Below are 14,550 nucleotides of genomic sequence, written 5' to 3'. Positions count from 1 at the left end.
CCATCTTGATCGGCTGGCATGGGATGTTGTCACTCCCGCACATGTCCAGGAGTGCAGTCATTCCGGCACACAGGTAGTGTGCAGAATTGTAACTGAGCTGCACATGCATGGCTCAGTGTACAATCTACAGGGGATTTCAGACAGGCAGGTAGGTGTATTTTATTGCAGAAGGGACATTGCATGTCTCCTCTGTAACAAAAGGCATGACTGTTTGCAATTTTTCATTTTTTTTTAACTTTAGTGCTGCTCGAAGCCTGCATGATCCCCAACAGTTACTCAACACTCAGCCACTTATCTGTATGTTTTTAAAGTAACAACCAAAGAGACAGTGTGCACCGTACAGTATCCTGTGCTAGCTGTACTTTTACTGACATTGGCACAGCAGGAGATGATTTTTAATTTTTCTATAAGGATTGCTTTGCTTGTTACACTGCTGTCTGTCTAGTAAAACAAACCACTTTGTGTGTGTGTTGGTCATTGGTCTTTTGTTCCATGAACAGGTCTTGCAGAATGTTCTGTAGATGTTTTTCAGGCATTACAGTGTACTGGATTCTGAGGAATTTGTTTTGCGTGCTGTTTATCCATTCGTTGACTGAAAGAAGCCTAGATTTTGGTATTTGCTTTCTTTGCGTGAGTTGTCATTCGACTCCGGAGATGGAGGAGGCATGTTCCCTGCTCTGTTTTTGGCAACTGGACCTTGGCTGTGCATAGCAGGGGGGAGCAAAGGGGATGTCAGAGCTTGCTGTATGTCTGCGGCTTGCTGCTCTGAAGTGTCAAAAATGTATCCAGTCTGCTGGTAATTTGAGGCAGGAGAGATGGCTTATGTCTACGGATCAACAAGACTTTGCTTGCACAATCTGTTGTTTTCTCTGGTTTATGTGCTGCTCTAATGAGCTGTCTCTGCCTGGCGAATGGGTTCAGGTGTATCCTATGCTGTTGTTTTAATATTTGGTGTTTTTTTTTTGTTTGTTTTTTTACAATTGTTGCTGTTCTCTTGTGTACAAGACATGAAAATTGTTTGGTTTACCACAATAAGTCCTCATGCACACTTGATGTTTTTACAGCTGCTGTTTTTGGCGTTTGACATTTTTTCTACAGTCCATAAACTCCCCCCAAAACTTTTTTGGTAAAAAAAAAACCCGTTCGCAAACGTGGAAAAATGCAGGAAAACACTGCTAATCGTGGCAAAACGCCTCTAAACACTAAAAAAAGCTGAAAAGCTTGCGTTTTTAATGTGACTTTACACAGCTAACGTTACCAGCATTCTCAAAACATCCCGTGTGCATGAGGGTTAAAGTTGTCCAAAGTGTTTCAGTTGACTGCAGCTGATCATGTTCTATGTGACATTGCACACTGGCAGACTATTGGCTAATCTGTTTCAAAGAGTCTGGTTAGTACCATTAAAATATGTGATCAGCTGTCTGGGTCACTTCATGCTTGCACATGCTCAGAAGATTGTCCATGCTAATAGCTTAAAGAGAACCAGTCACAACCAAGCTACTTATGCCTGAATCTGAATTTTCAGTCCTTGTGACCCTGTTAACCTGCTACAGAGAGGGGGCATAAAATCCTCAAATAAGACATACTCAGAATTTTGGAAACTTGTGTGTGTGTGTGTGAGATCAAGTAGTGGATGATGCAACAGCTGTCAGTCTTCCGTTGACTTCTGACACTCAATGTAAAGAACGAGACTTAAGCCTTGTACACACGATAAGAATATCAGCCAAACGACCATCTTTTTTTTTTTTTTTTTTGTGCATTCTAGTCTCATATCAAAAATGAAGAGGTTACTAAAGGCCAGAAAATTCTTGTGTGACAGAATATAGTTTCATAAGCGATGTATTGTTTTTGTAATGTATTCTTTCATTTCTGAACATCCGTGGTCCTGGGTGGTCGATTTTTTTTTTTTTTTTTTTTTTTTTTTTTAATGGGCGAATATTGTACTGTTTGCATGAAAATTGTTGTTATCGTATGAGTTTCATGCTGGTCTTTTCAGGCAATTTCGCATAAACTGTTGTGATAGGCTGTCGAACGCTGTGTACTAACGATTAGATTATCGGACGATTGCTATGAAATCAGTATTTTTTTCAGATTTTCACATCACTTATACTAGGCATTAAGTCCGGTGTACAAAGGCTGAAAATCAAGCAGTTCAGTAGGAACCAGCCAATTTTCGGTATGTTTATACACGTGTCTCTTCTACAGAAGACAGTCTTAATGGCTGACTTCTGTCGATTGGGCATGCTGAAAAAACAGTATTCAATCAGTGGGGGAGATTGCTGCATCAAAATTGCTTCTGTTGGTGCAGTGATCTTTTGGGGTTTTTTTCCTTTTCATTCTACCTGCTGGATGAAGGAAAAATGAAACTGTATACATAGCTTAAAGGTATAGTTCCACTTTTGCAGCCAATTGGGAAAACACAAACTTTATATTTGTTACATCTCTCCATTCACATAGCAAAGGAAAATCCTACATAGTTCTCTTTGTTTATGAAGGTACTGGGTAGCTGTGTTTGCCATAATTAACCCTGTCTGTACCATGCAGGCATATCAGTTGTTCCTAGATTTGATTGGGATGTGTCCTAAAAAAGGGTTTAGAGACTTTGCTTCTTACATTGTATGTTAAGGACAGACTTGGGATAGGCTCACTCTGACATTGTTCGAAAAACCTTGCAGTCTGCCATGACGCCTTTTTTCCTGAGAAACACCTGAAAGGTAAGAAATTATTTTAAAAATATTTTCTGGGCATACCGTGTGAATGGGACAACATAACAAAAACATAGTGGGGGTTTCTCAAATTTGACTGCAAAAGTAGAAATATGCTTTTAAGTAAAGCCAAGGTAAATTGGGAAAAAATAATCGTTAAGCCTGCACAATAAGTTTAAGGCCTCATTCACACAGCCGTAAATAAAAACGCATATACAAGTGTTTTTTCAGTACAGATCTGAATGCAGCTGCATTGTTTTCAATGGAGCAATTCACACAGGTGCATAAACATGAGCTGCTTTCAGATCCATAACATAGAATCCAAAAATCTGCATCTAAGAACATATGCTTTATATACATGCGTTTGTATGCACGTAAATTAAGTCTTAACAAAAAACAAACAAAATTACTATCAAAATAAAGTATGTATATATACATGTTTTTAAGCATCTTGGATACATTTAAACGCATCTATATCCAAGTATTTTACTGATCATTATGCAGACACTTTTCTCCTAGATGTGTAATACATTTTTAAAGCCGTGTGAATGAAGCCTAAGACTTTGTATTTGTGTTTTTTGTAGTGACTGGTTCCCTTTAAAACACTGTAAGCTTGATCTCATATATACAAGTGTTAATAGGTGGAGCCTCTGGCAAGATCAGTGTAGCCTATGTTTATTTACTCGAATCTCTGGCTGGCTGAGCGCACCCATTTCTATGTGCAGATAATTTTGGTCTCTTGTAAACACAGGTGCATTCACTAGTGACTGATTGAAAAGAGTATCGTACGCAGGTTAGGGAAATGAGTTTGATTGCGTTAGGCCTGTATTAGCTAAAAAAATTACATCTCATATTTCTTTGTTAAACCAAAGGTAAAGTTTTGGATGAAATTATTGTAATTCTGTGTCCTTTTCACTTGCAGTACATTACACACCAGAATCCTAGTATCCTAATTGCACAAACTGATTTTTTTTTCTTCCATTTAGCTACATGAAAGCAACTATGATGCTGGGAAGGCACTGCAACGTTTAGTGAAGAAGCCCGTTCCCAAGCTGATAGAGAAGTGCTGGACAGAAGATGAAGTGGTAAGAAAATGCCACCACGTATTTTATACATAACTTCGGCAGATATCTTATATCCATAAGCAGTCATAAATATATTCAGAACTATGAAAGATGATCTCTGCCATGTATAGATTGCATTGAAACTGAACAGCTAGCATAAACCCTGTGTAGTTACACAGATATTGTGGTAAGGGATGCAATGTTTCTGATTCCCATGCATCCAACAATCAAATGCATGAAATAATTAAAAAACACTCCTCTCCTTTATCCTGTCAGGAGTGTCAGTGGTGTGTCACAGACACAGCAGATCTCTCATTTTATCCTAAAGTGATTTAAATTTTTTTTGTGTTTTCTTATAACAGGTTTATGCTTACAGAGGGGAAAATAATTATTTGATCCCCTACAGATTTTGTTAGTTTACCCACTTACACATAATGAAGGGTCTATAATTTGTATCATAAGTGTATTTTGAATGATAGAGACAGAATATCAACCAAAAATCTAGAAAAAACACACAAAATGTTATAAATTGTGTTGCAGTTCAGTGAGTAAAAGACGTATTTGATCCCCGAACAAAACATGACTTAGTACTTGGTGGAGAAACCTTTGTTGGCAAGCACAGAGGTAAGAGGTTTGCACACATCTCAGGAGGGATTTTGGGCCACTCTTCCTTCTCTAAATGGTTAAGGTTTCTTGGCTGTTGCTTGGCAACTCGAAGATTTAGCTCCCTCCATACTTTTTCTATAGGATTAATGTCTGGAAACTGGCTAGGCTACTCCATGACCTTAATGTGCTTCTTCTTGAACCACTCCTTTTTTTTGCCTTGGCGGTGTTATGGCTGAAGGAAGAAAGTTCTCATCCAAGAGTTTACAATTCTTGGCCTTGTCCATTGGCACCTCAATGCAGCGGAGTCTGCCTGTGCCTTTAGCAGAAAAACCACCCCAAAGCATAATGTTTCCACCTTTATGCTTGACTGTAGGGATGGTGTTCTTAGGGCTATAGTCAGCATTTTTCTTCAAACACGGCGAATTAATATTAATGTCAAAAAGCTAAATTTTGGTCTCCTCTGACCACAGCACTTTCTCTCAATCCTTCTCTGAATCATTTAGATGTTCATTGGCAAACTTCAGATGGGCTTGTACATGTGCCTTCTTGAGGAGGGGACCTTGCGGGTGCTGCAGGATTTCAATCCATGGCGGCGTATTTTACCAGTGGTTTGTAGCTGTGGTCCCAATTTGCTTTGAGATCATTCACAAGCTCCTCCTGTGTAGTTCTGGGCTGATCATCCTTACCCCATGAGGTAAAATCATGCATGGAGCTCCAGACCGAGGGCAATGGATGGTTATTTTGTATTTCTTCCATTTGCGAAAAATTGCTCCAATGATTGTTGCCTTCTCACCAAGTTTCTTTCTGATGGTCTTGTAGTCCATTCCAGCCTTGTGCAGGTCTACAATCTTCTCCCTGATGTCTTTTGACGGCTCTTTGGTCTTGCCCATGATGGTGAGTAAGAGTGCGATGCTGTGGACAGTTGTCTTTATACACATAATGAGTAGTCGTTAGGAGCACCTTCCTAAATTGACAGGACTAATCTGTGTACCACATGAGCACATAGTCAGTCTGTGTGAGCCAGAATTATTGTTGATTTGGTAGGGGATCAAATACTTATTTTACTCACTGAACTGCAACTCCGTTTATAACATTTGCATAATGTGTGTTTTTTTTTTGGGGGGGGGGGATTTTTGGTTGATAGTCAGTCTGTCTCTATCATTTAAAATACATCTATGATAAAAAAAATTATAGACCCTTCATTTCTTTGTATGTGGGCAAACTTACAAAATCTGTGGAGGATTAGATCATTATTTTCCCCACTGTACCTGCTCTGTCCAATGGTTTTGCACAGAGCAGCCCTGATCCTCCTTTTCTTGGGTCCCCCACCAGCACTCCTGGCTTGGGCCACTCAATCCCACTGAGTGTCCCCATATCAAGCTGCTTGCTGTGGGACACTCGTGAGCTCGTTTCGAGGCCTGGTCTGTGTGTCCATAGAGACACAGTGCGTGGCTCGGCCCTGCTCCCTCCTCACTGGCTGTGATTGGCAATAGCTGGAGCCAATGGCTGTGTCTGAATCTGAGGTGGGAGTGAGATGCTTCTCTCATGCACAGCGCTGGATACAAGCTGTGGCTCAGGTAAGTATTGGGGGGGACCTGAATACTGAAGGTTTTTAACCTTAATGCAGAGAATGCTTTAGAACCCCTTTAAAGTATAGCTAAACGCAAAACATTTATTCTATTTTTTTGATAGATTGGAGAGTGATTAGGTTACCTGTCGGGTTTTTATTGCTATCTGTGCTCTTGTTAGAGGTTTACCTTCTGTATTTGTCTTGTGAACGATTATTAAAAGTGAAAATCCCAATTTTTGGGTTGTCACCAGAACAGCAATAGTGGGGATATCTTCCAATGGGGACACTAGTTCTGGTGACAACCCAAAAATTGGGATTTTCACTTTTAATAATCATTCACCAGAACAGCAATAGTGGGGATATCTTCCAATGGGGACACTAGTTCTGGTGACAACAAGGGATTCCCTCACTTTAGAGGGGTTTTCTCTCACTTCCTATTTTGGCTATGGGACAGGAAATAAAGGAAAAGCTCCCTAATGGGACACGGGTTATAACCCTTCTTTACTCTATTCAATATTTTTTACACTGTTGCCTTTCGTTCAAGCTGATACAGATCAGAATTTATTGTGGTTGTCTTGTGTAATGCTTCATGCTTTTTTTTTTATAGGCATAAAATATACCTAGCATTTTCTAGGGCCCAAATAGCTGTGGATGGGGCATACAACCATCCATTGACGGGAGTGGCTGTATGCCACTGTACTCATACAGTCACCAAAGTTTCTGTGCATCAGCATTTACCCTTTTGTGCACTTATGCTGTGTTTTCCCAAATGCAGAAGTTTCCGTTCTGGAAAACAAGCCAGAGGGGTATGTGCTGGTAAAAGCAGATGTACAGAAGCATAAGTGTTTACACGCATACAGGTGCATACAGCCCTGGGCGCCTTTGATCTCTGCTGTGCAAATATTGAAACCATTTCTTTAGTCAAGAGCCTGTCCCTACCACCTCCAAGTTTCACTGTTGGGAAGTGAGGTTGGCCATCAATTGATAGGCCAACAGTGAGGCTTAGGAGGCTGAGGGGAGCAGGACTGATCTTTTGTCATTTTAAATTGCGTTGCTATTTAGAGTGGCCTTGTGAAGATTAGAAAATGTTGGAATATAGCCAGTAACTGGACAATGCTGCATTTTGAGTTGGCCACCATACACTGGCTCTGATCAGAGTGAGTGGGGACTAGTTCTATAGGCTCCCACCTTCTTAACCATGACTTTTATAGGTAATAACAAAGCCTGTCAACAGTTGCCCTTCTATTTACTGTGGCATGATAGCACCTTTAATTGTTGAAATATAGGATGCAAGTGTACTGCCTGTAGCATCGGTGCAAGGTTCCGGCAGGAGGCACTACGTGTAAGTCCAGATGTACTAAATGTTTTCAAGCAAATTATTATTGTCCTGGCTAGAGGTTATTCAGGTTATGCTCATACAGTTTTTTGCTCTTAGATTGTACAATACAGATAGAAAATGCTTCTCTACTTTAAGATGGTGGTTTTTGTGTGCGTATGGTGGCTGTTCGTAATAACCCATGGCCAACAAGACATATTTTATCTATAAAAGGAACAGTCGGTAGCAGCTGTTTCCTGTTTATAAGGACACTTGGTCACACCTGGCAGAATAAATCTCTTCAGAGGTCTCAGCAGAATATATCCACATCACTAAATTAAAAGACAGATAAAGTACCGCAGCACATAAAACATGATAGGGTCTTTAGAAGCCTTGGATGGAGCTGAGGTGATGGCAGCTTTATGTTCTACTTCTGAAAATAGCCACAGTGTGGACTGTGCCATGCTGTAAAAGCCCAAGAAATGATATGACTGATGTGCCACCCAAGGACAAATTATTTCACCTTAATATATTTTATTCCTTGGGACAGCTACAAGTAAAATGTGCAAATCTTTTCATACTTTTTATGCTGTGATGCAGTGTTAACTTTACTGCAGCAAATTGTGCTTTTAGGTGTCTCCACTGACAACTTTGCTCGGCTAAGCATTGCTTCAGATGTGTTCTCTTTTTAAAAATAAGCATTTTAAAGATGTACTTAGGACTTGTACATGCATAAAAGCAGCTGTTCTTCCTACTCAAGGATAGAGCTTGGTAATTGATGTCATGTTTTTCTTTTTCCTGCTATGTTGCGTAATCTCTGACAACCCCACCCTGAAATAACAGCGATGATCAGTTCCGAAGACTGTATCAAGAATATCACAGACTGTCCCATTTAAAACAGGAGTGTGGCATGTCTGAGGGATTGTTCACACCAGCCATGTACTAATGCAGTCTGTGTATGCTGGTGTCCATTTTACCAGGCAGTGAATGGGTGGTGTGGGGGTGTGATGGTTTACTTTTTTTTGCCTTTTCACTTTATTGAGAGTGTAAAAAGATATACTCCATTCAAATCTCTGCACTGGAGTACATTGCATTGTGGTAAAAATGTAGCTTATCTGTATTTTCCTACACCAGACATTATACCAAGGTTATGGTGTGAATGGCTTTTTTTCATGTGCCCATTGTGGGTACTGCCATTGATTAGGTGCTGAAAACTGCCAGCCACGGCCCTGAAAGTGTGTATTTGATTTAGGGTTATAATACCATACACTTCCCTGGTGTTGGTTCACTCAGGCACTGAATTCTGGCAGGTGTTGGGGAAGTGCCTATGTTGTAACCTATACACAGAGGTAATAGATTTTGCTTGGGGCTTCAACTGTGGATCACAGCTGTGGAAATAAAGTAATAGAAACCTTGGGGTACTTGCTATGTGTAACTTAAAGCTTATCTATATCAAACAAAATGTAATGTATTGCAGCTTAGCAAACTTAGTGGCTGCTGTAGTTTTCTTTTTTCCAACCTTTTCTTCTTAGTTTCACCTAGTAATCCTGCAAAAAAAACACTCTTCCTCATTTCTCCACTGTATCTTTGAATAAAATCCATGGTTGTCAGACAGGTGGGGCATCAATTACATTTTTGTTTTCAAGTTTAGCTATGCTTTAAAAGACTTCAACTTATGAAAGTGCAGAGTTGCATTAAGATCATCTGATAGTAGATCTGATGTCAGGTGTGGTAGGACCTAATGCACCAACATAAAGATATGCTTTAGGTATTTTGGCTTTTTTCATATGCATTTACAGGAATGTGCTGTTAGTAAAAAAAAAAAAGGCAGTCAGATATAACTGTTTTAGGCAGATCATACATTATGGAATTTTTATTTCCTTTAACCACAGGTTGAAGGAAAGAAAATTGCTTGATTCCCCCATCGACACAGTCAAGTGTTGATGGGGGGGGAATACCTACCGCAGCGCTATTGTGTTCTGCTGACGGAGAGCACAGGGAACCTTCCCAACTGCCAGAATACAATGATCACTGCTGGCAGCTGTAGCCTCCTGCAGTGTTGGGGCAGAAAAAAAAGACAGGCTGGTTATACTGAAGTCGATTGACAGATCAATTTCAGTACTACCAGCCTGTCAGGTTTTTCAGGAAAGATTAGAGCCACCAGCTATTGTTACTGTCTTGGTGGGGGAATCAAGTACTTTTCTTTCCTTCCACTCCTGGTGGAAGGAAAGAAAATGGCATAATTTATGGCCTGACATAATTTTCTATTGCTGATGTTTTATCAAGTTACCTATCTTCTCTGTTGTCCTTAAAGCATTAGAGATCTTAACTTCTAACTCAATGCTTTGATAATACAGAAACGGTTCATCAAAGGATTACGGCAATACGGAAAGAACTTTTTCAGGATTCGGAAAGAGCTGCTGCCCAACAAAGAGACGGTCAGTGGTTTTGATTCACAGATTCTTTTCCCATTCTTTCAAAAAGCAAAAGTTACAGCTTGATATAATTTACAGTATTTATTTACAGTTAATGTTAATTTACAATAATGTTAACAAAATTAATATGTGAATGTTTCAAGATCTGTGTGCTCAGCCCCACATTTGATGTTATTACCCTGCCCTACCTTTTCAAATAGTTATGATTTTATCCTGTTTTACAGTGCTGCTTACCAGTGATATGTTTCTTTGTTACAGACAAAAGTGTTTATGAACATTAAAGTGGATATAAATTTAAAATTTACTAGCCAACAGTGCATATTATTATTTCAGGTTCTTTTTTAGTGCCGTCAAATTACGCAGCGCTTTACATGTATGTAAGTGTATGTATGTGTGTGTATGTGTATATATATATATATATATATATATATATATATATATATATATATGTGTGTGTGTATGTGTGTATACATATATATATATATATATATATATATATATATATATATATGTGTGTGTGTGTGTGTGTGTGTGTGTGTGTATAGATAGATGCGTGTGTGTATATGTGTGTGTGTGTATATATATATATATATATATAGATAGATAGATAGATAGATAGATGTGTGTGTGTATGTATGTTTGTGTGTGTGTGTATATATTAGTCACATCAGTCCCTAACCCTCAAGGAGCATACACTCTAAGGTCCCTAACAGTCATACATACTAGGGCCAATTTGGACAGAATCCAATTAACCTACCAGAATGTCTTCAGAATGTGGGAGGACTGAGTGTCACATATGTGTATGTTATTTGTTGTATGTACCTGTAGTAGGGCCCAGAAGTAAGTGTACATTTTGCTTTTTTGTACCCTACCTAAAACACAATGACGCCAATTTAAAAATCCTGTGGGATTTCTTTTCTCTTTTTTTTTTTTTTTATCCTGCCTAAATCTACAAAACCTAAATCTATACTTACCTTGACATTTGGCCCTTACCTTGACCCTAAAACTAACCCCGACACTGACCTAGATCTAAACTTAATCGGCACTCAGCAGGAGGGAAGGGCCAGGAGTGCCGATGGGGAACCCGAGAAGAGGAGGATCGGAGCAGCTCTGTGTAAAACCACTACACAGAACAGGTAAGTAAAACATGTTTGGTATTAAAAAAAAAAAAATTCCCCTTAATATCACTTTAAACTTCAGGTGTCTCCAAGAAAGGTGGGGGTCTCAGGACAACATGAGGAGGGTTGCATTATTCCAGCATATAGGCTATTGTTTCCAATGATAGAAGCAGCACTAAGGCTCATGGGGAACACTTAAGACATGTTTCCTTTTTTTGGTAAGAAGCATTGTTGGCTTTTGTATCATTAGCGAATGATCACAGCTCCTTTTCCTTCTTCTACAGAAAGTTTCGGAGCCAAACTTTGTGTAGAAGAAGAAAGCTTGTCTCTGAAGCTTTGTTCAACAGAAAGCCAAGATCTCAATCCTTGGTGTGCAAGGACTGCGTTCCAGATATGAACCCATGTTATAACAGGGTTCCACACATCTCCGTTTTGTCCCTACTTCTACTCTATAGCAGTGAAGGAAGTTGTGCCTGCCAACACTGGTCAAATCCTCGATCAAATTACAGCAGGAACACCTGTAACATGCCTGCCAGCACAAGACTAAACCTTAGGTCAGATCTCTGCAGAATATCAAATCTCTGTGAACTCTGTAAATAGAGAAGAGTTCTGTATGCAAGCAACACCACCTTCTACTTCATGCAACAGCACGTCCTCAGGATCCATGATTCACATGTGTGTTTAATGTAAGATCGTATAATTCAATCAAAATTGACAAGACCCCACTGTATAATATTGCTCATAAGCAGTTTCGCAATACCAGTTTTCACCTGCAGAAGGTGCTATAGGTGGGATCTGTTATTGTCTTCCCTTGTAAAATATGGGGCCATACATTGATGCCAGAGAAAGCAACCTCCTGCAAGGGTCTTGGTAAGGAATACATTGAACGTATGTAACATTTATTAGTCTAGTTTTCTATGCCTGGAAGAAACATCTTGGTTTGGCCTATATACTGAACGCTTGGCAGAAAGTCTGTGGCTGTGCTATTTACATTTCCTGATTTATGGATGCTTCTACACAAATTAGAGCAGGCGTGTGATAAGAGCAAGTTGGGAGCACAGCAGGGTGCCCCATAGAGACGTCTGTTCTGTGCAGATTGCTCCTTTTATCCTTGTAGCAGTGAGGTGGCTTACAACAATACAACTGATATAGATGTTTTCTAAATGTCAAGGGGAGAATGGCGCTGATGGAAATGACAGAGAACAGTTGCCCCCTAGAGGAGATGTGTAGTAGTGCAGTGCTGCTTTCTATACAGTGTGGGAGATTTTTGATTGCACGCAACCTAAATAGTGTGCAGAACAGGTGCCTGAAGTATGCATCCAATAGCCCTGCAGCATCATATGCCAGTTATATATAAATAGCATGTGTCAGCAAGTGGCTAGTCTTCATGGGAGCCTGACAGATATTTTAGAGTTCTCTGTGCATCATTACTGCCTATTACCACCCTTATATCTTTCACAGGAATGTCACCAAGTCAATTAGCCTTTTCTGATGTGATAGGCTGGGACTGAAAATGCTGATACGTATTCATTTCTTGTGTGAAAGTTTGGCTGTGTTGCTTAAATTCTTAAAGCACCTGAGAATGGAATTTTGTGCTGTACGGTTTCCTTCCAAGCACAAGCCAACAATCTCGAAGCAAGATGTTTTTCATTAGCAGAAGAATGTGTGGTTTATTGGCAAAATCATTTAACACATTCTGCTGTAATGAAGATATTGAAGAAAATATAGACAAAATATATGGGAGAGGTCGTTCCCGTCATTTTAATGCAGTACACTATTAGAGTTTTTTTCATGTTATCTATAATACATATTCGTCGTTCTACTGAAAAGCTGTTTGCATGCTTGGAGGACATCAATGCAGACTTATATGGGATTTGTAGGCATGACCCAAATTTACACCCAAATCTCTCTCTGCCACCTAGAGCATGTCTCAGCAATCATTTTTTACCCTATTAGTGTAGGAAGAAACCGCTTTAAATTCACCCTGAGATTTTCTCATCAGGTTTGTAAAGTTATTGCAGTGAAGAGAGACCAGCAGGGCTCCTTAGATGTGTTGCTAATGATGTACACATGCACTACCAGAACTACATCTCCCAGAGCCCTTCACCTATAAATGGTGTCTAGGCAGGCTCTTAGAAGTTGAGGCAGAAGCATTGTCTTGCTGGAAAGTAATGTATGCATGTGGTGAGAGGCAGAGAGAGGAGGGGATTGACTGAGGTTTGTAGTCCAGCAGCAGCAGTGAACTCGGGTAGGGCTAATGACTCTGAATTTAAATGCAGCATAGGCAATATTGTTAGCCAACTGGAAGTTAGGATCTCCCTGGCATTCTTACCTGTTTTGGATTCCCAGTTATCCATTATTTTTCTGTACTTGCTGCATTTAAAAAAAATAGCTAATACATACCGTATTTTTTGCTCCATAAGACGCACCTAGGTTTTAGAGGCGAAAAACAAGAAAAAAAAATATTCTGAACCAATGGACTGCAGACATAGTACAGGAGATGACCAGAGACTGCGGACTCGGTACAGGAGATGACCAGAGACTGCGGACACGGTACAGGAGATGACCAGAGACTGCGGACACGGTACAGGAGATGACCAGAGACTGCGGACACGGTACAGGAGATGACCAGAGACTGCGGACACGGTACAGGAGATGACCAGAGACTGCGGACACAGTATAGGAGATGACCAGAGACTGCGGACACGGTACAGGAGATGACCAGAGACTGCGGACACGGTACAGGAGATGACCAGAGACTGCGGACACGGTACAGGAGATGACCAGAGACTGCGGACCTTTGGGGAGGGAGGGGGAGCGGGTACATGAATTTGACAGGTACCCGCTCCCACTTTCGCGGAGTTGGCCTTCCCTCTTCTTCCCGCGCCGGCTTCTGTGACAGCCGGGTGCCCACTGCGCATGCTCGAGAAGCGCTGCGGTTTGTCAATGGCCCGGCGCCTTCTGGGACCTGTCATGTGTCCCAGAAGACACCGGACCATTCACAAAGCGAAGCGAATGCGCAGTGGGCACCCGGCTGTCACAGAAGTCAGTGCGGGAAGACTGTACAGCGCTGGAGCGAGGAACAGGTAAGGCCCTGCAAGAGAGAAGAGCTGAGCGGCCGGCCCGGTATTTTGACATGGTGGCGGCAGCAGAAATATTGGACCGGCCGCTTTATATTCGCTCCATAAGACGCACTGACATTTCCCCCCACCTTTTTTTGGGGGGAAAAAAGTGCGTCTTATGGAGCGAAAAATACAGTAAATGTGTATATATTGGAGAGATGTACTGCACTTTTTTTTTTTGCACCTTAAAGGTCCCATCCACCGAAAAATATTTTAGTTGTAGTGGATTCTGTTGATTTTTAAATCACCAACTAGCTTTATATAAGCTCAGTGGTGCCACTTTTCCGTGGGAATTGCATATGCATATCTTCATAGAATGGGAGCTGCTAAGGTAAATGTAATGTAAAATGAAATCTCCATGGAGTGTGAGGCATAGGCAGTGTAAGCTATGGAAGGTGGGTGGAGCTGAGAACTTAGAAACTTCAATGGTTTGACTGTTGCATCCTATGTGTTATAAGCACAGTGGGTGCCTTTAGCCCACAAGGATTTGCAAGAAACTTATTTTGTCAGGGAAAAATGGAAAAAAATAACTATGCAGGGCATCTTTGCAATAAATTCAGGGTTTAAATGGATAAGACATGGGGACGTTTTCAAGTACAGAAAAATACCCGTTGA

At 40.6% G+C, this 14,550-nt stretch overlaps 1 protein-coding gene across 7 annotated transcripts in view; it reads left to right on the top strand.

Moving 5' to 3' along the window:
* RERE (arginine-glutamic acid dipeptide repeats) overlaps positions 1–14,550 on the top strand; it is a 311,259-nt gene that overhangs the window by 253,049 nt on the left and 43,660 nt on the right. For all 7 annotated transcript variants that reach the window (XM_089668427.1, XM_089668426.1, XM_089668425.1 and 4 more), the window contains 2 exons: positions 3,692–3,790; positions 9,618–9,698. In XM_089668427.1, coding sequence (XP_089524553.1) covers positions 3,692–3,790; positions 9,618–9,698 — 180 coding nt within the window. The remainder of the gene's footprint in view (positions 1–3,691; positions 3,791–9,617; positions 9,699–14,550) is intronic.

Source organism: Staurois parvus, unplaced genomic scaffold, assembly GCF_062004578.1.
Source record: "Staurois parvus isolate SC_StPar_1 unplaced genomic scaffold, SC_StPar_1.0 ptg000057l, whole genome shotgun sequence".
Classification (NCBI taxonomy): domain Eukaryota; kingdom Metazoa; phylum Chordata; class Amphibia; order Anura; family Ranidae; genus Staurois; species Staurois parvus.
The sequence above is the reverse complement of the archived record's forward strand: the minus strand, read 5'-3'. Positions and strand labels throughout refer to the sequence as shown.